A 22,823-nucleotide genomic window follows, 5' to 3' on the forward strand; every position below is an offset into this window, starting at 1 on the left:
TTTAAAGCTAGAGTAATCAAGAAAGTATATATTGGCATATTAGCAAATAGAGCAATGGAATAGAATAGAGAATCCAGAAACAGACCCTCAAGTATTGTCACTTGATTTTTGACAGAATGATCCATGCATTTCAATGGGGAAACTTTACTCCACTCAAAAATCAGTTTGAGGGCTTCCCTGGTGGCGCAGTGGTTGGGAGTCTGCCTGCCGATGCAGGGCACGCGGGTTCGAGCCCTGGTCTGGGAGGATCCCACATGCCGCGGAGCGGCTGGGCCCGTGGGCCGCGGCTGCTGGGCCTGCGCGTCTGGAGCCTGTGCTCCGCAACAAAAGAGGTCGCAATAGTGAGAGGCCCGTGCACCGCGATGAAGGGTGGCCCCCGCTTGCCGCGGCTGGAGGGGGCCCTCGCACAGAGGCGAAGACCCAACACAGCCAAAAATAAATAAATAAATTTAAAAAAAAAAATCAGTTTGAGATGGATCGTAGACATAAACATACAAGCAAAAACTCTAAAGCTTTTTACTTTTTAAAACTTTTTTTAAAATTATTTATTTATTTATTTGGCTGTGCTGGGTCTTAGTTGCGGCATGCATGCATGTGGGATCTAGGGCATGCGGGATCTAGTTCCCTGACTAGGGATTGATCCCGGGCCCCCTGCATTGGGAGCGCAGAGTCTGAACTGCTGGACCACCAGGGAGGTCCTTCTAAAGCTTTTTAAAAATCTACGTTTTAAAATTTTAAAACATAGGTGAATATCTCCCTGACCTTGGGGTTGGCAAAGATTTCTTAGCCAGGACAGAAAAAGCACTAACCATAAAAGGCATGAGCACAGACACACAGTCCGAGCAATGGCTTCTGACCAGGGAGAAGAGTGAGCCCTAAAAGCCCAGGGCCTGGGGAGCAGGGAGGCAGGGCAGGGGTTCCCCTGGACATGGTCTCTGAGCTTCAGGCACAGAGAATCATTCTGAAATCAACACAAACCCTAATTCTGAATCTTGTAACCAGTCCCCTGCTTCCATCACCCAATTCTTTGACTCTGAAAGCCCTTGGATCACTCACTAATGCTGCCTTCCAGATGTCCTGTGGAGGTGGCACCAGGGCTGGGCAGCAGAGGGATTTCACACATTCTGTGTGACACATAGAAGGAGTCACAGGGAGGCCTATACCAGCTCCATAGAAGGAGAACTTTTGAACTGTTAGAAATAACTGGTACAGAAGGAGGGGACTTCCCATCACCAGAGGTATACAAGCACTGGTCTATAAAGGCACGAGCTTAAGAAATGATGCCTCTGGACTTCCTGGTGGCGCAGTGGTTAAGAATCCGCCTGCCAATGCAGGGGACAGGGGTTCGAGCCCTGGTCCAGGAAGATCCCACATGCCGCAGAGCAACTAAGCCCGTGTGCCACAACTACTGAGCCTGCGCTCTAGAGCCCGCGAGCCACAACTTCTGAGCCCACACGTCACATCTACTGAAGCCCCCGTGCTCCACAACAAGAGAAGCCACCACAGTGAGAAGCCCGCGCACCGCAGTGAAGAGTAGCCCCCGCTCGCCGCAACTAGAGAAAGCCTGTGCGCAGCAACGAAGACCCAACACAGCCAAAAATAATAAATAAATATAAATAAATAAGAGACGATGGCTCTTTTATTATTATTAATTTAGGGGTTTCAAACCTAGAGCAATCAGAGGGTAAGGCAGAGATGGAGGAAGGAAATAGAGGCAAGCAACCATGATGGGCTCTGACAGAATGCTCTCTTTTCAAACTGAAAGTGGGGAACTCTTTGAGGCCATTTTGGGCAGGAACGGGCAAGGTATTTCCTCTTTAGCTGGGCATCAGATTTACCCCTCCTAAAAATCTGCCTTGGGAAGGTGACTGGGTGTCCAGACTCAGGGTCCATGAATAGGTATTTGTAATATCTTTATTTTTGCTAAGGGTATTGGTTGCTCAGAGAGGTTAAGTAGTTTGCCCAAGGTCACACTGCAACTGAGTGGCCAAGGGAACAGCCAACCTTAACCACTGCAGAAGACTAAAAGTACTTAAAAACTAAAGCTCATCTAGTTTGGTGGTTCTCAAACTTTACCCAAAAAACTTGCTAAAACTAAACTGTTTGGGTGGGTTTTAGTAACTTGCATTTAAAAAAATACCTCTGGAGATTCTGATGCAGGGGTAGGGGTGACTTTGGTGGTAGTTAAGCCCCAGACTCTGGAGACCCACCAACGGGGTTTAATGTCCTGTACTACTACTTACTGGCTCTCTGTGCATTTTTCTCATCTGCAAAATGGTGATATACACCTGAAGCTAACACGATATTGTAAACCGACTACACTTCAATTTTTTTAAAATGGTGATATTAATACGACAGGTTGTTGTAAGGAATTCTCGAGTTCAATATAATATATTCAATACAATAAAATAATAATAAACGACAAAATAATTTAACATACTTAATACAAGATAATATAGATATATTAACATAACAATGTATTTAATAAATGTATCAATTATTCTATTTTATTAATATATTTTATATTATATATTTCTTTATAATAAGTATATAAATTATTTACTAATAAAGAACTTGGAATAGTGCCTGTCACTCGTAAGTACTACTTAAGTGCTAAGTATTTTTTTTACCCCATGTGATGGGGAGCTTGCTACCTCCCAAGGCAGCTCCTGCCATCTTTGGTCAGCCCCAGGCTGTGCCCACTGGCCACAGTGGTGAAGCAGTTTGCAGCAGTCCCTTCAGCTGGATCTCTATACCCTCATACACAGAGTTGATTGAAAAATTCTATTTGGCTTTTTCAAATACAAACCCCAAAAGGCTGAGAGCACACACCCTCTAGCCACTAGGGGGAGCCATACATGGTGCTTGGAGGCACTGCCGGGGTGGGCCTCTGGGGTTCCCAGGCTCATTCTCCACTGGCTTGTTTGGTGTTCTTTGGGAAGGTGCTTTCTCTCTGGGGCCTCAGTTTCTGTTAAGTAAAGGCTTGGAATGGGGGTGGGTGTATCTCATGGCCCCAACTAGCTCTAACAATAGTGGGGAAAAGTTATTAACCACTGGCCCTTCAGGGCTCTAGGACCCTAGAGCAGGAACAGGAATTGCCCAGATGCTCAACCCTCTCCCAAGCCACCAACCCAAGTCTTGATAGTATTTTTGTTTTTCTTTTTTTTTGCTCTGTGCACGTGGTAGGACTCAAACCGCACAGAATTAGGAGAGTGGGAGGGGCATGATGTAGGATCTGGAGAAAGGAAACCTGGCCCTATCCCCACCCCAAAGCCCCCTGCTGAACTGCCACTCCCACCTCTTTTGTTCCTCCTTAATCAGCAAATCTTTCCTCCCAGCTTCCAGGCTCTTCCCTTCCAGACCTGCTAGCCTCCCTCAGGCCCCATGGGCCCTCAAAACGTTGTGTGTACCCAATTCTGAGCTGGGGGGCTCTTAGAACCAAGGACATTTCATTATCTTTTTCACTGAACCTGTTCCTATTGGGAATGTCCGGTGTGCCATATCCTGTGAGAGGCCCTGGGTGATAAGGAAGTAATTTAAACAGAGGGGAACTTTGCTCTCAGACACTCATCTCCTGGGGGAGCCGGGGCGGGGGCGGGGCGAGGGGAGTACAGACAAACAGGTCAGTACATAAATTAAGTGATTTCAGACACTGTAGTGATCGAACTATAAGGGAAATAAAACAGGGCGAGGTGACAGAACATGAAATGGGGGCAACTTTAAACAGAGAAGGAAGGTCTCTCTTTGGAGGTGATATTTGAGCTGAGACACAGATGGTAAGTGAAAGAGGTAACAAGTACAAAGGCCACCAAAGAAACAAGCCCAATGGGGTGAGATTTAAAATTCCAAGTTTCCCGGTCTCATAAAAACAGAAAGGTCTCTGGGAGAATCCCAGAGACTTTTGGGAGGAGGGGGCCTTCAGTTCTATCCCATAATGTGGGTGAGTGGAGGCGCGCCCTCTAGTGGTGACAAGAGTTAAATTTCACATAGCTGACCTGGAATGCCTCATGCTTGTGACTTGACTCTGGGCTAATTATGAGTTTCACTCATTCCTTTCTCTCCCACACTTATTCATTCAACAGATATTTACTGAGCAGTGTGCCAAGCAATACTCTAGATGCTGGGGGTAGAGCTGTCAAACCGACAGTGAAGGTCCCTGCCCTCCTGGAGTCGATACCCTAGGGAACATTTCTTAGCTCACTACTCTACCCCCACTTCCCCTCTGCCCTCCACTATTCTGCAGCTTAGCTGGCCTCCTAATGATCCAACGGGCAGATATTGTTGCTTCAGCGTCTTTGCATCTGCTGTTCCCTTCCGCCCCTGGAAAGCAGGTCCCTGTTTCTTTGCATTGCTGGTTCGGGTCTCAGCTCAAAAGTGACCAAGTCAGAAAGATGTGAACTCATTTTGTTTGTTGTTTGCCTGTTCTCTTCACTAAAATATAAGATTCCGTGAAAGTTACCATTTTCTTGGAATCCCTCAGCCTAGCGTTTGATAGGTGCGCAGCAAACTTACTGAATGGGTTTATGATCCTGCACCCCGGCTTGTTTCAGAAGATAGTGAACTGTAAGTGAACGAGTTGGACAAAACAGACCAAAAAAACCCCTGCCCTAAAACAACAACAACAACAACAAAACGCCTTGTCCAGAGCATTTTCAATTAAAATTGCAGCCCCCGCACTACCAGTGCCCCCTTTCCCTGCTTTATTTTTTTCTATACATGTATCACCTTCTAAACTATTATAGTTTACTCCTCGGTGTTTGCGTGTCTCCGCCACTAGAATGTAAGCTCCACGAAGGCAGGGGATTTTGTCCATTTTGTTCACCAGCCTACCCTCAGTGCCCAGAACAGTGTTGGCACCCAGCAGGTGCTCAATAAATAGAGAATGAATGAACTCCAGATCACAGTCTGCTCTTTTTTTCTGCAGACCTTGAGTCACCTTGTTCCAAGGGGGAAACGGGCTTCAGGAGGCGCCACCCAGGAGTTCGAGCTCTGGGAGAAGGGCCATTGGAGCAGCTGCGGAGATGAGAGGCGCCGGCAGCAGGAGAGCGGTGAGGCCCGGGTGCTGGGGCACTTCCAGGAAGAGGCGCGGGCGCTGACAGCGCGGGGCCAGGAACTGTGGGCGGTACCGTCCGATGGGACGAGTCACCTGACTCGCACAGGCCACGCCCACCTCCTCGTGGGCGTGGCGCATGCAAATCAGCCCGCGGCGGCGGCCAATCGTGGCGCGCGCCGGGGGCCCAGGGCCCGGGGATCCAGGACGCTGGCTCGCGCGCAGGCTCTCGTCTCTGCAGCCCCGGGCTTTTGCAAGCGGCGTGGCGGGCCTGTGAGCTTGTGCTGTAGTAGCTTCCTCGACCTCCTCGTCGTCGGCGGCCGGCCGGGTCAGGCCGGACCCGCGCAGGGGGCCAGGCGGCGGCTGCCTCAGGCGGAGGCGGAGGCGGAGGTGCGGAGGGGTGGGGGCCGCTGCCTTCGCAGGCGCCTGGGCCGGCCCGCGCCTTTTCAGCGTGCTCCATGCATCCGGAGCCCGCCCCGCCCCCGAGCAGCAACAGCCCCGAGCTTCCCCTCAGCTGCGGCAACCCCACCAGCGGCAGCCGCCGGAGCCGCCGCCGCAGCGGGGACGGGGAGCCCCCGGGGTCGCCGTCGCCCCCGCCGCCCGCCGTGACCTACCCGGACTGGATCGGCCAGAGTTACTCGGAGGTGATGAGCCTAAACGAGCACTCGATGCAGGCGCTGTCCTGGCGCAAACTCTACTTGAGCCGCGCCAAGCTCAAAGCCTCCAGCCGCACCTCGGCTCTGCTCTCCGGCTTCGCCATGGTGAGCTCGGGCCACCCTGCCCTGCCCCCTTTCAGGTCCGGCCACTGTCGCCCGCAGCCCTGACGGGGCCCACAGGGGAGCTGGCTGGGCGGGCCAGGCGGGCTGGGGGTGAAGGGAAGAGCTGGGAGAAAGCTGTCGTGGACGCTGGAGGGGTCCAGAGGTGCTGGACATGAGAGGTGGGCGACAAGTGACACCCGATGTGGGAGACTGTGTATCATACACATGTCCAGGGTTGGGGGGCTCAGATACCTTCAGATGGGCAAGCTTGATGCAGCAAGGAGGGAGAAACAGCAAGATCCTCGACGTAGATCTGTAAGAAGACATTCCCACATATGTTCAGGGGGAAAGGAAAGACATAACGTGGTCTGATCTCTTTGGAAGCAGGTATCAGGAGGTTGGGAGGTCAAGGACCCCTGAGCCGTCTCCCTACTTCCCCCACACTTGGGGCCAGGTTCTTTTATTACCTAGTAGAGGGGATTTCCCGACACCCTGTCTCCTATGGCATTTTCCGAGGCCTCAGCCTGGGGGTTTGACAACTGCTCCCCACCTCAGTTTCTTCTCCAGAAACTTGCCACTGAGTCACTGGGTGTGGGGGAGGAGCGTGGGACATGTTCCCGTTGAATGGGCTCTTTCTTGATGTAGCCGGTGGACTTAGTTTCCGCTCCCCATTCGGGCTGGGTCGGAGTGAGAACCAGCCTCTGGGGAGTGGGGTAGGTGAGGCTGCAAGTTGGGCTGAGAAGTGGCCCCGAGGATGCCTTCATGTTGGGGATCTTGGAGTCTCCCGGGGCAGGGAGCTACAGAACAAGTCCTGATTATCACTTTTCAGTGACCTCAGCCTGCATGAATGGGGTCTGCTCCCCTCCCCCAAGGTTTTTAGCCCAGAGCACTCTTGCCTCACCAGTGAGTGAGGTAAGCTCCTGGCCTTGAGGGAGGGAGTGGCTGCACCCTTCGTGTTTTCTTGGGAAAGGAGCGTGTCTGGCACTCTCCCTGTGCTCCGCAAACTAGTGGGCGATGCACGGGAGCAAGAACTTTTTAGAAGCCCTTAGCAGTCCCAGAGCACCCTGGGGCCACGGTGGAAAGGCCAGGTGATTGAGGTTGGGGAAGAGCTCTGCCGGCTCTGCCACTTGCTGCCTGTGCGGCCTCAGACTAATCCCTATGTGGGCCTCGGTTTCTGAATTGGTGAATGAAGGCTGCTACTCAAGTTTCTCTGACTTTAAGAATTTAATCGAGGAAGCCTTTGAGAGGGGAGGAGAGAATGTGTGTTTGTAAGAAGTGTCACTCTAGCTTTTAATTTAGGTCTATATGAAGGGATGCTGTTCTATCAGCCCCAAATCCTAGGAATAGCTGACACTTACCAAGCACCCACTAGGTGCTTGGCACTGTGTAGGTTCCCTAACTTATGCACTAAGTCCTCGACCACCCTTTGAGGTAGTTTTGTCATGGGACTTTCCCGAGGCCACACAGCTCACCTGCTGGAGCGGGATTTGAACCCAGGACGGCTGACATCCAGAACTCTCTTGGACACTTGTGCCGTCTGTGGTGTATGGAGCTTTGAGCCATGTCCTGCCAGGGACCTGTTAGGAGCAGGCCTTGTAGGGAACGAGAAATAGAGCAGAAAAACTTCTCTTAAGCAAAATAAAATGTTACAGTTAAGGGGAAGGGAGTGACACCAGTGGGTGTCGGCTCTTCACAGCAGCTCTCTGGGTTTCAGATGGTGAGATGCCTATTCCTCTTTTTCTTGGGGTCATAAATTCACAGCTGCCCAGGCCCCTTCCCACTCCAGGAGAAGTAAGGAGCTGATGGGTGAAGCTTTCCTGCCTTCTTGAATCGTCTCTTAGAAGCCGGGCCTTCTAATCAGATGTCACCTCCCTCTTCCTCTTGCTAAAAACAGTGTGGGGAAGTCAGGCAGCAGGGGCGGCCGGTGGCACTTGGTGGGCCTTGACTCAACCCAGGCTGTTTCTTGGGGACCTTTATTTTACCCAGTCGGGGTAGAGAAGGCTTCCTGGCGCCACTGATGAAATCCCCAAAATTCTGCCAGCAGGGAAGGCTAAACCCCATGACAGCCTCCGTTCTGGGGAGTTACAAGAGAGTGACTGCCTTTGCCATGAGTCTGGAAATGAATGGGAGAGATGGCACTGGGGTGGAGAGCGGGTGCTCAACAGGGCGGGTCTGCCCGCACCCCGCTCCCACCAAAGACACCCAGCCTCGTGAAGGATACTTGGAGAGGAAAGGGTGCCACGCAGCCAAGCGCCATGGAAGCTAGAGTGAGCAGGTTTCCTGGACTGCTCTCCCGTGGCCTGTGAGTGAGCACAGCCAACTTCCTGCCCCCAGAGGGCTTCCTTCCTAGAGACCTGGAAAACCAGAAGAAGTGACATGACGTGACCTTTGATTTCCAAGGGTGGGAGAGTTGGTGAGGATGCCAGACTCACCTGCGCACAAGGTGAGATTGAGGGAGGGTCTCCCAAGAGCCTGGAGGGGAGGGAGAGACTCCCCTTTCATGGGTGGAAGGGCCTGGCCAGGTGCCCTCATGCGCTGGGGAGATTGGCCATGGGACCTCAGACAAGCGGCTTTACTCTTTGGGGCCAGTTTTCTCATGTGTGCAAAGGAGGCACATATCCTGCTCTCCCATGGACTTGCATGCGGAGCCATTACAAGGTCCGACTGGGCCCATGAAGGACTGAGGAATTATCAGGATCTGATGACGTACACCTTAGCTGGACCCTCTCTAGTCTGCAGACAAGATTCCCATTCCTGATGGCATTTCCAGAAACAGCAGGCCTTGTCTGGGCTCAGCATCCAGACTCTTAACCAGGGGCCCTGGTTAACTGGATGTAGCACATGATCAGCAGCCTGCAAGTGCTCCTTGAGCTGAGGGTGCCATGACTCGGGCCATCTGTGCCTCAGTTTACCTCTCAGCAAGAGGCAGCCAGCCTCGGCCTGACCCTGTCCCCTTGGGGCCATGGTGAGCACACGCAGCCATCGTGGTGTGCTGGGGCGGGCAGCCTGTAACGTTAGCCTAAGCAGTAGATAATTGGGAAGGGTAAACAAAATGCTTTCTGTGACCTGGGATCAATTATTTTTGGATTATCTGCCTCCTCAAGTTCTCCACCTGCCAGCACCCTTTTGTTCCCAGGTTCCAGAGTGGGTTCAGAAGCTGCTTGGAATTTCTCTGAAAATGAGTTGGAAGGAAGGGCTCAAATCATAAGACATTATTGAGCCTCTGTGACATGTTCCGAGTTCAGGGGGCATGGAGATGAGCAACAAATTACTCTTATGGTGCTCATTACTTTTTTTTTTTTTTAAATATTTATTTATTTATTTATTTTATTTTTGCTGCATCGGGTCTTAGTTGCGGTTTGTGGGATCCTCCACTGCGGCACGTGGGCTTCTCTCTAGTTGTGGCCCGCGTGCTCAGTAGTTTCGGTGTGCGGGCTTAGTTGCCCCACGGCATGTGGGATCTTAGTTCCCCAACCAGGGATCGAACCTGCGTCCCCTGCTTTGGAAGGCAGATTCTTTATTTTATTTTATTTTTTTATTTTTGGTTGCATTGGGTCTTCGTTGCTGCGCGCGGGCTTTTCTCTAGTTGCAGCAAGCGGGGGCTACTCTTCATTGCGGTGCGCGGGCTTCTCATTGCGGTGGCTTCTGTTGTTGAGGAGCACGGGCTCTAGGCACGCAGGCTTCAGTAGTTGCCGCTTGTGGGCTAGCTCAGTAGTTGTGGCTCTTGGGCTCTAGAGTGCAGGCTCAGTAGTTGTTGCGCACGGGCTTAGTTGTTTTGCGGCATGTGGGATCTTCCCGGACCAGGGCTCGAACCCCTGTCCCCTGCATTGGCAGGCGGATTCTCAACCACTGCGCCACCAGGGAAGCCCCCGGTGCTCGTTACTCATGGTAATCATTGCCATTGTTGATTGGGCTCTTGGAATAGGCTAGACGTTGTACTAAGTATGCTCATTGTACTATCTCTTGTGATCTTCACAGCCTGGGGAGTGAGGGTAGGTGTGGTTCCCCAGTGAATGACTTGTCCGAGGTTACCTGGCTGGTAAGCTGCGGGGCCCTGTGACCATGGTGTGGCCCCACTGCTACGGGAGAGGAAGCACCAGAGAGAGTGGTGGGAGGACAGAGCTGGGAGGCTCGCGTATTGTAGAGCAGAGTAAGAACAGGGACTCTGGAGCCACACAACTTGGGTTCAAATCCCGGCTCTACCACTTACAACTGTGAGATCCTGGGGAAGTTGCTTAATGTCTCTGGGCCTCAGCTTCCTCTTCTGTAAATTGGGGGTAATAGTAATACCAACCTCATAGGCTTGGTGTGAGGATTCATTTGTATTTGCAAAGCACTTAGAATGTACCTGGTCCAGGTATGACGGAAACTCTCTCACCCTTGTTCCCATGATGTTGGGAGTGCTTTTTTTTTTTTTTTTGGCCATGCTGCGGCTTGTGGGATCCTAGTTCCCCCACGAGGAATTGAATCCGGGCCCACGACAGTGAAAGCACTGAACCTTAACCACTGGACCACCAGGGAATTCCCAGCGCTTCTTTTATAAGGGTTAACTGATTTAGAAGAATGTGATTCCAGCTAAGCCTTGAGGGTGGTAGAGTTAGGGCTTGGGGAAGAACCCTCTATCAGAGGAAGTATTAGGAGCAAAGTTACTAAGGCGAGGAATTATAGGGTCTCCAGGAAAAGGCAGAGAGTGTGGTGTGGCTGGAGTTGAGGGTGTGTTGGGGATAGTAGAGGAAGATGAATCTAACCAGACTAGATGGTGCAGGGCCTTGACTTGCTGTTTGGGACGTTTGAACTCTGGTATCGGCAATGGGGAGCCATGGAAGGTTTTGGAGCAGAGGAGTTCCATGATGCATTCTTGAATAAAGTTGAAGATGTTACTATTTACTGAACACCAGGCAAGAGCCTGGACCCTTTTCTTTCATTCTTACTTAATCCTCAGAACAGCTCTTAAACATATGTACTGTCGCCTCCGCAGAGGCTTACACAGGTTCTGATCACCCAGCTAGTAGATTTCAAGCCCCGGTCCGTCTGACTTGGAGTCTTTTCTACTCAACCACCCTCTCACCGTGTCCCTTGTTGTTAGTTGAAAACTGGGCCTTTGAAGTCTTCCAGATGTGCAGTTCTGCACTCTGGGCCGTGTACAGATGGAATTTTGCTGAATGCCCCAAGGGGAAGGCACTCCCTGCCTAGCTGAGAAGCCTTTTGGAAAACTTCACAAGTGCCTGTGGCACATGTCTGGAATTTTCAGCCAGGGTCTGTGTTGAGCTCTGCTGATTTCTGCTGGGTCCAGGGCTGATGAAGGAGAGCTCTAGGGCTTCCCAAGGGGGCACTGTGGTAATCAATGTTGGGAAGGCGATTCCCTGGAGAAATGAAACTGAGCAAGTTTCTCCCTGGTGGAACTTCTTCTGGGAGGCCTTTAATATGCTCCCCAGAAGGGATGCCTTAAGCTGATAGAACCACGGGAATTCCCTGGCAGTCCAGTGGTTAGGACTCCATGCTTTCACTGCCAAAGGCGTGCGTTCAGTCCCTGGTCGGGGAACTGAGATCCCGCAAGCTGTGCGGGGTGGCCAAAAAAAACAAAAACAAAACGGATGGAACCACAAACTCTTCAGAGGAGAATCTTCTGGGACTGTAGTTTGACAGCCCTCTTTGGGAGCATTGGTCTAACCCAGGAACGGACCAACTTTTTCTATAAAGTATACATTTTCAGCTTTGCGGGCCACACAGTCTCAGTGGTAACTACAGGTGTCCCCTACTTTTTGAAAGTTCTCTTTACGCCACCTCGCTTTTATGAAAGACCTACGTTAGTACCTGTTTTCACTAACCTGAAAAAAACCCAAAGAGAATTTTTACTTTTACCAAAAAAAGGTAAAAAGTGAAAATAGCATGCAGCATTTGGTTTGCAGCGAGCCGTTATAGAGGCAGCACGCACCCCGAGGGGTGAGACTGGCACCACCAAACTCCTTTCCCGGGAACCGCACTCAGCATCTCTGCATCAAGTCGCCAGAGCTTTGAGCTGTGTCTGTGAGCATCTGTGCTTTAATCTCGGTTTATTTGTGCGTCTGTTAGCAAGATGTCTCCTAAGGTAATTGCTCCATCCCTTTAGGCCATTTCACCTTACAAAAGGTTTCAGAGGTGCATTATAGGGGGAAACCTGTACTCAATTCTGCTATTTTAGCTCGAAAGCAGCCACAGACCTTAGATAAATGAGTAGGCATGGCTGTGTGCCAGTAAAACTTTATTTGCAAAGAAGTACACTGAAGGCCAGTTTGGCGACCCCTGATTTAAGTGGTCTCCAAACTTTTTGAGTGCACACCCCGCTCAAAATATTGTCAACATTAGGCTCAGTATTTGTATACATATGTATGCACACTATGTGTATATGTATACATAGGTATGCACACTATGTGTATATGTATACATATATGTATGGTGATGAATGATATGTGTGCTAATAAAACATGAGTATTAAAAGGTACATAGGGGACTTCCCTAGCGGTCCAGTGGTTAAGACTCCACACTTCCACTGCAGGGGCACGGGTTCAATCCTTGGTTGGGGAACTAAGATCCCACAAACTGTGCGGCCAGAAAGAAAAAAAAAAAAGTACATAAAGACAAATCAAAACAACAACAAAAAAAGTACATAAAAATACAACATTGAAAAGTTGAAAGGATGAGCTGAAAAAGGAATGTCATGAGAGTTCTTAGGGTTTCCAATGGATTACATAGGATTGTCTTTGGACACTTTAGAAACCCTGGGCTGAAATACCCGAAGGTCAAGTCTTGCCTTTAATATTCGTTTACTGAGGCCCCTAGAGGGACAAGGCCCAGTGCTGGAAGCTGGAGAAACAGGGAAGTAGAGTGGAGGAAACCAGACGTGTCATTACATCTTCAGAACGTGTTTGGCAAGTGCAGTGGTGGAGGAGCGTTGGTGGAGGGACACTTATCACCGTCTGAAAATACTTGCCTAAACGTTTAGTACCTGTCATCCTCCCTGGGGCAGGGATTCTGCTGTCTTCCTGCTTTCTCTCCAGCGGAGCCACAAGATCCTTAAAGCACATAGTAAGTTCTCAATGAAAGTTGTCCGTGAGGGGAATTCTCTGGCGGTCCAGTGGTTAGGACTTCGCACTTTCACTCCTGAGGGCACAGGTTCAATCCCTGGTGAGGAACTAAGATCCCTTAAGCCGCGCAGCGCAGCCAAAAAAAAAAATGTCCATGAACGAATGAATGGCCCCGTCCTCACCTGGGAGGCCATGGAACCGGGGTGACTTGGAAGGTAAAAACCTGAGGACGTCAAAATTAGCCAGATGAAGAGAAAGGCTAGGCCTGTTCTCTACCCCCTCCCCCCAACCTGCAGGTTCAACCTGTTAGTGGCTTGTGACATTGAGTGAGTTGCAACCAGCAGGTTTTTTGTGTGTTCTTTTTTTTTTTTTTTTTTTGAATAAGAGGGGAATGAAATAGAAAGCAGCAGCATGCATCACGTGTTGTGAGAGGAGCCTGGATTAGCATGCTTTAAGGATAATTATTGTTTGGGGAAACTTGTTTCTGTTATAAATGGGTATGTGTCTATTTATGGAAACCTTTGGAATACTGGTCTGTGGTGGTCAAAAGAGTTTGTAAATTACTGGATGAGCCCTCAATTCTCTCTTAATAGATAGTTTGCATCGGAGGGGGGGCCAGCAGGCTCAGGCAGCGCTGGGTGACCCAGGGTGACTGTGGCTTGGCGGCCCCAGTGAACAGGAGAAGCCCAGGCTTGGGAAAGGAGAGTTGTGTCTTCCAGCTGTTGGGCGCCCGGGTCAGGCCAGGCATGGGAAGGCTGCCTTGGAAGGGCCTGGCCTCGGCGCCAGGTGGCAGGGGTCTCCATGGAGCCCAACAGGAGTGAGAAGAGTGGTTGGCATCTGGGCGTGGTGGGCAGACACCCAGCAAGGCCAGCGAGGCCCTACCCTTCTCAGGAGCCTCTTCTTGGCTCGTGCTTGAGGTTTGGTGTCCCCGTGGCGGGGTGGTGGTGTCAGAGGTCCGCGGACCAGAGTGAGGTGGGGCTGGCCATCCCATCCCTCGCCCTTCCTCACCCTTTAGGACCCATATGGCCAGGTTTAAGCAGGCCCGTGGCTGGCTGGGAGCTGTTTATTTTAGGTTAACGGCCCAGCACTCTGGCTATATTTACCTTGTGAAGCTGCTTGCAATCTGATCTGATCTCTCTGGGACTCAGCTGGGGCCCTGGGAGTCGCCTGCCAGATTCCGAGAGGCCCCCCCTGGCTTTACCCTCCCTGCCCTTGGGGAGGTTTCCTAAGTGGGACACATTCTGAAAAAAGCAGTAGTTTTTATTCCTGTGAACAGTTTTCATGAGGAGCCGTGATTTGTGCCAGCCATTCGTTTGCGCAGCCCCAGGACGCTGAGCTTGGTCCCCAATGTGGGAACGGCACACACAGCCCGCCAGCGTGCTCCAAGTTCCAGGAACGGTAGGGTCCGGCGAGGATGATGGGGTTTCTTCCAGAGCACGGCAAGGCCCCTTCCTCCTCAGAAGGCCCAGCGTCACAGGCTGAGCTGCCCAGGCTCCCCACCAGCCCAACACCTCGGGGGAAATTCTGGTGTCCCCAGGCCAGGTGTGTCCCAACAGCTGTGTGTACGGCTCTGGAGCCTGGGGGTCCGGCAAGGTGGTCTCTGTCCTGCCAAGGTGGCCATTTGGCCAGCTGTGCCGTGGGGCACACATTCTCCTTGTACCCAGGGTTTGGAGCTGGAGCAGGCCAGGCGCAGAGTGGGGGTCTGAGCCCCTCACCCTCCCCAGGGAGCAGAACACGGGCACACGGGGTCAGCTCTCACCAGCCTCAGCTGAGGGCGTGCAGGGGCTGTTTGTCTTCCACTTTAAGCCCCGCGTTTTTCTCTTTAACTAAGATTTATTGAGTACCTTCTGGGGGTTGGCCCTTTGTTAAAACCCATGTCAAGACCTCATGTAATCCCCTCAGTGATTGTCTTAGTCTGTCTGGGCTGCTATAACAGAATACCACAGACTGGGTGGCTTATAAACAACAGATGTTTATTTCTCACAGTTCTGGAGACTAGAAGTCCAAGGTCAAGGTGCCAGCAGATTCAGTGTCTGGTGAGGGGCTGGCTTCCTGATTCATAGACACTGACTACTGTCCTCACCTGGCAGGAGTGGTGAGGGGGTCTCTGCTGGGGGTGACTCTCCTATAAGGGCACTAGGGCACCACCCCCATGACATAGTCACCCCCAAAGGCCCTACCTCCTCACACCATCACCTTGGGGGTTAGGATTTAAAATATGAATTTAGAGGGTTTACAGACATTCAGTCTGTAGTAGCAGGTGTGAGGAAAATGCTATTACCCCTTTGCACAGAGCCTCAGTTTCCTCATTTGTAAAAAAGTAATAATAGTGTTGCTAGTAATCATTGACACTTTATTAAGCATATATATATATATATGCCAGGTCTTGTGCTAAGGGCTTTGTATTCATTAATCTGTTGCATCCTCATAACAGCCCCTATTTTATAGATGTAGAACCTGTGGCATAGAGAGGTCACCAGCTTTGTAAGTAGAGGAGCCAGTTCACTCTTAATGGTTCTGTAGAGGTAGAGATACCAGGCTTAAGGGAACAGATTGGTTACCTGTATATGTGTGTGTCATTCCCCCTGCCGCCGTATAGACCCCCAGCACCCAGCTCAGGGCCTGATGCGCCTAATGGGTCCGGACATTTCAGGTGAGTGAATCAGTAGCCAGTGGACCTGAGGCAGCCAAGCAACAGACTCTCCTGCTGGTCCCTTCTCCGGTTTCAGGTTCCGGGGCAGCAGGCCAAAACAGGAAGAGGAAGTGCTGGGGGTGGGGATGTGGCAGGAGGTACGCCCTGCCGGAGGTGCCCCCCTTTTCCAGTGTGGTCAGGCCTGAGGACAGAGACCAGGGAGCCTGGGGTGCAGCCCTTAACCTGCCGTGCCCTGGTGGCCTGCCCTGATGCCCTGCATCCCTCACCCGCATGTGCTAAGCAATCTCAGCATTGGCCTTAGGCCACCAGTGAGTGATCCTAAAAATGGTCAGAATCCTCATGGCACTGCCCCAGATTTATATGGGCTTGAAACATTTTACAAACTCCTGGGATGAAAAGTTTATACAATCATCAGTTGTGGGAATTCTAAGACAAAAGTCTGTGACTCCTGTTGAAATTGTCTGCAAAGTCATATGACTGTATATACCTGGCTGTCTTAAGGAGTATCCAATATTTTCACCAAATTCTCAAAGTGTCCAACCCCAAATCAGGTCTAGATGGTGACCTTAATTTTGCCACATACCCTCCTTTTTCAGAGACAACAGGGAAGGTCTTGACCAAGGTCACCCAGGGAAGCAGGGGTGTTTCTGGAGCCAAAACCCAGGGCTGCCAATTTGGCTTTGGTGTTCTCAGGCCGGACAGGAGGATAGAAACCCAGAGGGTTTCATATCAAGACACTGGGATTGAGGGTGAGGTTTTTAAACTGAATAACAATAATAATAGTAAAGCCTCTTTTTTTGAGGGTTTACTCTGTGCCAGGCACTAAGTATTTGATGTGAGATTAACTCAGTCCTCACAACTCTCTGAGTTATGTACCAGTCTTTTTTGGCCACACCGCGCAACTTGTGGGATCTTAGTTCCCCGACTAGGGATTGAACCTGGGCCCTGGCAGTGAAAGCACCTAGTCCTAACCACTGGACTGCCAGGGAATTCCCCCAATTTTCTATTTTTTAATTATTAATTAATTAATTGATTAATTTTGGCTGCTCTGGGTCTTAGTTGCGGCATGTGGGATCTAGTTCCCTGACCAGGGATCAAACCTGGGCCCCCTGCATTGGGAGTGCGGAGTCTTACCCACTGGACCCCCAGGGAAGTCCCGCAATATTCTGTTTTTCACAGATAAGGAAACTTAGGCCCAGAAATTTGAAGGAACTTGCCAGAGCCTCACAGCCTAATAAAGGGCAGAGCAGTCAGGGCTCAAAGCAGGCAGCCTGGCTCCAGAGCCCGTGCTCCTAACCACTGCCCTACACTGCCTTTCCAGGCCTAGGAAGGCTGTGGAGGTACAAGAAATGAAGGCAAACAGGGCCAGGCATTACAAACAAGAAAGCTGGGAAGGAAGGAGCCCACCCGCTCCCCAGGAGTAAGGAGGGGTCGGGGCAGGTGTGGGGCTTGTGGGTATGTTTCAGCATCAGGCCTCCCCCTCCTGAGCCTGGCACACACAGCGAACCCTTTATGAAGGGTCATTCTCCTTAATGGTGTTGCCATTGGCACTTGCTTCCCCACTCCCTCCAGCCTCGGCAGGCAGACCCTGGCAGTGTGCCCACTGCCTGCTTCTCCCGGCCCATATCTGATGAGCTGGCTCCTTCACATGGGGGTGATTTGCAAGGCCCAGGTGAGAGGAGGTGGGTGGCCGGCCTGGAGCATGCCCCTGGTGACCCCGGATCCACAGGTCTCCAGGAACTGGGGAGCAGCTAGTGCATCAGCCCTGGGGCTTGCCGACTGCACCGCAGCACCCAGCCAGAGCCCATCTCTTCTGGGAAGCCTCTCTTAATTCCTTCTTGGTTGGTGCACTGTGTTCTCAGAAAGGGCCTGGGCATGACCTGGGAGGGCCTTCATCCCTTCACCCCACCCCTCTCCTTGTCCCCAGAGCAGGGCGTGAGGAAACCTCTGCTTGGGACTTCCGTGGTGGCGCAGTGGTTAAGAATCCGCCTGCCAATGCAGGGGACACGGGTTCGAGCCCTGGTCCAGGAAGATCCCACATGCTGTGGAGCAACTAAGCCCATGCACCACAGCTACTGAGCCCGTGTGCTGCAACTACTGAAGCCCGCGTGCCTAGAGCCAGTGCTCGGCAACAAGAAAAGCCACCGCAATGAGAAGCCCACGCACCACGATGAAGAGTAGCCCCTGCTCGCTGCAACTAGAGAAAGCCTGTGTGCAGCAACGAAGACCCAACACAGCCAAAAATAAATAAAATAAATTTATTTTTTAAAATAAAATAATTTTCAAAAAGAAACCTCTGCTTGGGAATTGGGAGTGTGGTGCCAACAGGGAGGGAGCCTTTTTTCATTCATGTAAACTTTTTTTGTCATAGTGAAATTTACATAAAACTTACCATTTTAACCATTTGTGATGATTACTATTTGGGAGGTGTTTGCCATCTACCAGGAGCTCTCATTTAATTGTTAAAATAATCCTATGAACTGATATGATATCCCTACTTTACAAATAAGAGAGTTGAGGCACAGAGAGGTTCAGTGACTTTCCCAAGGACACATAGCTCGTGAGTGGCAGAACTGGGATTCAAATCCAGGCAGCCCGGGTTCCAAGCCTGCGCCCTCTACCAGTACTTTCTGCCACTTCTCAACCCTAAGTGGGTGGGTCTTATCCCCATTATACAGATACGGACACTGAGGCTCAGAGAGGCCAAGTGACTTACCCAGGGTCCCAGAGCTTGATGGGAGGAGAGCTTCTGAGCCATGACTATCCTGTCACTTAGACCACCTCTTCCTCCCCCCCAACCCCAGGTGGCGATGGTGGAGGTGCAGCTGGACGCTGACCACGACTACCCGCCGGGGCTGCTTATCGCCTTCAGCGCTTGCACCACGGTGCTGGTGGCCGTGCACCTGTTTGCCCTCATGATCAGCACCTGCATCCTGCCCAATATCGAGGCGGTGAGCAACGTGCACAACCTCAACTCGGTCAAAGAGTCGCCCCACGAGCGCATGCACCGCCACATCGAGCTGGCCTGGGCCTTCTCTACTGTCATCGGCACGCTGCTGTTCCTGGCTGAGGTCGTGCTGCTCTGCTGGGTCAAGTTCTTGCCTCTCAAGAAACAGCCAGGTCAGACGCGGCCCACCAGCAAGCCCCCGGCCAGCGGCGCGGCCGCCAACGTCAGCGGCAGCACCGGCGGCATCACCCCAGGCCAGGCTGCCGCCATCGCCTCCACCACCATCATGGTCCCCTTCGGCCTGATCTTCATCGTCTTTGCTGTCCACTTCTACCGCTCACTGGTCAGCCATAAGACAGACCGACAGTTCCAGGAGCTCAATGAGCTGGCCGAGTTTGCCCGCCTGCAGGACCAGCTGGACCACAGAGGGGACCACCCCCTGACCCCCGGCAGCCACTATGCCTAAGCCCTCCTGGGCTGGGCACTTCGGAGCTTTGGCCTTACGCCCTTCCCCACGACCTTGTCCTGGCCCAGCCTCAAGGACAGCTTGTGTAGGGGGCTGGGCTTTTGTCAGTGGGCAGAGAGTGGAGGGAAGAGGCCTTTTTTAAAGAGAAATTACTGCACTTTGAAACTTTCCTCTAAGAGAATAAGCACTTCCTGTTCTTCCAGCTCCAGGTTCACCTCCTGTTCGGAAGCCACCGGTGGGAGCCAGAGAGGGGACAAACGCTCCCTTTGTCCCTCCTCCCCTGTGCCAGTGCCACCTGGATGCCTCCTGTCCTTTCCGTCTTGACCCCCCTCCCCGTTCAGTGTCAATTGTGTGCGTGTGTGTGCGTGTGCGAACACAGAAATATACTCATAAGGGATACCTCCTCTTGTGTCTGTATTTGTTGGGTCTGGACTGCCTGGTATTTCTCCAGGTGCCCCAATAGGTGAGCCTCTAAACAAAAAAAGTTTTTTCAACATTTTGGGAAATTTCAAACCTACCCCCAAAAGTTCCATGAAGAGTAACTGAAATATATATACAGTCAATTCTTATTTGCAGTGGTTCTGTTCTATAGTCACAGAACACTGAATTAGTGAGTATTTCTCCCAAGAGAAATATGGGGTTATGTTCCTGCGAGCCTCTGGTCACAACATTTTTGTCAACCAATCAAAACACAACCTTGTTTTTTGTGTGTTTCTTTTTAAAGACGCCTTAATATATGTTATATATAACATTGAACTTATATGCTATCGCTATCACAACAGCATTATCACTCATTTGTGACTGAAACTTACATAACACACATATTTTCTCCGTAAGGCACATCACAGCCTTCCTGTGCTCTGAACACTAGACAGCACTTCATTGTTACCCTTGGGGACCATTTTAAATAGTGAAATCACCAACAAAAAGCACCAAAATGTGAAAAACGTAGCACTAAATAGACTGTGAAAAGGATACTTGTTTACAGCATGAGCTGAAAGAAGGCAGAGGGTCACCCTGTTTGACCTCAGCAAGTAGGCAAATTCACAAATACTGAAACCGTGAATAATGAGAATGACAGTATGTTTTCCCCCTGAGCCATATGCATTAGTTACAGATTTCTTCCTTAAACCAAGGACATTCCTCTACATAACCACAATTCAATGATCAAATTCAGGAAATTTGACATTGATGTGATACTATTATCTAATACAACATTCATTTTCAGTTTCCCTCTTGTCCCAATCATGTCCTTTCTCGAAGTGATTTTTCCATCCAGGATCATGCATTGCATTGAGTTGTCATGTCTGTTTAGTCACCTTTTATTTGGGACAGCCTTTCTTTGTCCTTTGTAATATCAACATTTTTGAAGAGTCTGAGCCAGTGGTTTTGTTGAATGCTGCCTCTGTCTTGTTTCTCTGATACTTCCTCATCTTTATGATCAGGTTGTGCATTTTGGGAGGAATTTTTTCTCCATTTTGCAGATGACAAAAATTGATGTCCAAAGAGGATAAGTTTTCAAGCCTGGAAATCTGGCTCAGAGCCTAGACACTCAAAAAATCTTACATAGACTGATTCTGGGTTTGCTTAAGAAATCGGAAGATCCAGCAGCAGCATTACTGGGCCCGCCTTCTTGTAGAGCAACAATGAACAGGAGCTGAGTTGCAGCTACCTCTTACCCAGGAGATGTATTTGCCACAGTCCCCACCACTCCCTATTGTCTGACACCAGCCCAGCTTCATATGTTACTTACCTGGCCCCAGAGGGCCTTTGTGTTTGACAGCTCGTTCTGTCCCATAAACCTGATATAGAAAGTGGTTTTATAAAAACAAAGTGCTCTGGCTGAAGTGAAAGTTGGTTGTGGGAAAGTGTGGCCTTAAGCTTTTGTCCTTCTGTGCAGACTTGGACATGGCCACAGCAGCTTGGTGGGCTGAGTGGGGGAGGGGGCCCTCCTTTATCCTATTGCAGCTTCTTGCCTCCATCCTGCATCACATACACCAGGACCCACCCTCCCCTGTCCCCAGAAGGCCCTCTGACTGGGACCGAGTAGGGTGGGGCAGGTGCCCCTGTGTGAAACTCCACTGCTCCCCAGAGAAAACCTGGGCATCTTCCATCCTTCCCCTAAGATACCCACCTCCCTGCTTCTGCAGAGACCTGGGATCCTGCTGGAATAATTTCTGGGCTAAACTTGCCTGAACTCAAGAATCATCAGATTGGCTTGTAAAAAGTGGATTTCCAAGCTCTTCTGCAGATTCCAGTTCAAGTTGGTCTGGGTGTCTTTGGAATCTCTTTTTCACAAGCACTTCAGGTACTCAGACTCAGGCAACTTAGGGAAACACAGACAGTTAAGAACACAGTCTTTAATTTCAATTTTATGTTTTGAATAGATAATACATTCATAGGTTCCAAACACAGCAGTGAAAAATTGCTGTCCCTCCTCTGTTCCCAGGTTCCCAATTCTCCCCAGAGACAACCATTGTTGCCAGTTTATTTTGTTCCCATCTAGAGATTTTATACATAAACAAGTACACATCCTACCTTTTCTGAAAAAATGGTAGTTTTCTATATGCACTGCCACCGTTCTCACCTTAAGAGCAGACAGGCCTAAGTTTAAGCACAGACACTTTCTAGTTTGGTGACTTGTGAGCCTCCCTGAACCTCAGTTTCCTCCTCTAAAATGACATGAATAATAGCAGGACACCTCATAGGTTGTTGAGGGGTCATGGGAGAGCACCCGTGTAAAGCTGTCAGTGCTGGGCCTAGCACTGAGTGGCTCTGTGTCTGGTTAGTTATGTGTCCAGAGGCAGCCAGGCTCAGCTTCCCGGCTTCAGAGGTACCGACTGAGAACCATGCCGTGGGTCGGGCCACCTGCTTGGGGTTTAGATGGCAGAGAGAACTTCAGCATCAGTGAACGCTTTACTACATGCCGGGTACTTGCTGAGGGCTTTATGAACATCGTGGTATTTCAGGGTTATTTCATGATATTACACCGTTGAAGTTGGGTTGAATAATTCTTCTGTAGAGTGTTTACATCATAACATGTTTAGCAGGATCACAACCTCTACCCACTGGGTGCCAGTAGAATTCTTCCCTGCCAGTTGTGACAACCAAAAATGTCTCCAGACTTTGCCAGATGTTCCCAGGGAAGGAAGGGGGACAAAACCACCCTCCCTCAGGTTAGAACCACACCTTATTTCATTCTTCCAGTAACCACAATAACCCCTGGTGGTAAGTACTGTTATTGTCCCATATTAGAGGAGAGGAAACTTGAAGAACAGAGAGGTTGGGTGACGTACACAAGAACACACAGCTAATAAGTCAGTGCTGGGATTCACACTCAAGGAGTCACTGCAGAACTCCTGTTCCTACCCATTATGTAAGAGTTCCTCTTATCTTGCAGGAATGTTGTCTAGAATTATGCAAAGCCCTTCCCAGAAATCTGCTTTACAACTAACCTTAATACGTGTTATTTGTTATTTTTACATCTGCTAGCAAATCCTCAAAACACCTCTGTGAGATCTCTGAAGTCCCATTTTACAGATGGGGCAACTGAGGTCACTTAGGATCACAAAGCCAGTAAGTCAGAGGTTCTCTGCCCCAGCTGCACATTAGAGTCAGCTGGGGAGCTTTTTGAAGGCCCAGGCCTCACCCCAGACAGATGAGAATCTCTGGGCATGGGATCCAGACATTCCTAGCTTTTAAATCTCCCACAGGATTCCAAGGTTGGGAGCCCCTGTGTCAGGCTGAGAAGCCACGTCACATTTTAATGCCAAATCTTAGTGACCAATGTAACCAGATGCAGGCTCTATCTTCTCCTCGGAATATCTCGGAGATCAGAGACCTGGAGGCACCGCCCCTTTCTGCCCCAAGGTAAATTCATGCAAC

At 50.5% G+C, this 22,823-nt stretch overlaps 1 protein-coding gene across 1 annotated transcript; it reads left to right on the forward strand.

The window, feature by feature from the left end:
* Positions 1–5,308: 5,308 nt before the first annotated feature.
* On the forward strand, positions 5,309–19,337 carry LOC133075080 (calcium release-activated calcium channel protein 1). The gene is made up of 2 exons (XM_061169209.1): positions 5,309–5,811; positions 18,330–19,337. The coding sequence occupies exons 1-2, from the start codon at positions 5,509–5,511 to the stop codon at positions 18,936–18,938; spliced, it is 912 nt and encodes a 303-aa protein (XP_061025192.1). The 5' UTR covers positions 5,309–5,508; the 3' UTR covers positions 18,939–19,337.
* The last annotated feature ends 3,486 nt before the right edge of the window (positions 19,338–22,823 follow it).

This window comes from Eubalaena glacialis, chromosome 15 (genome assembly GCF_028564815.1).
Source record: "Eubalaena glacialis isolate mEubGla1 chromosome 15, mEubGla1.1.hap2.+ XY, whole genome shotgun sequence".
Classification (NCBI taxonomy): Eukaryota; Metazoa; Chordata; class Mammalia; order Artiodactyla; family Balaenidae; genus Eubalaena; species Eubalaena glacialis.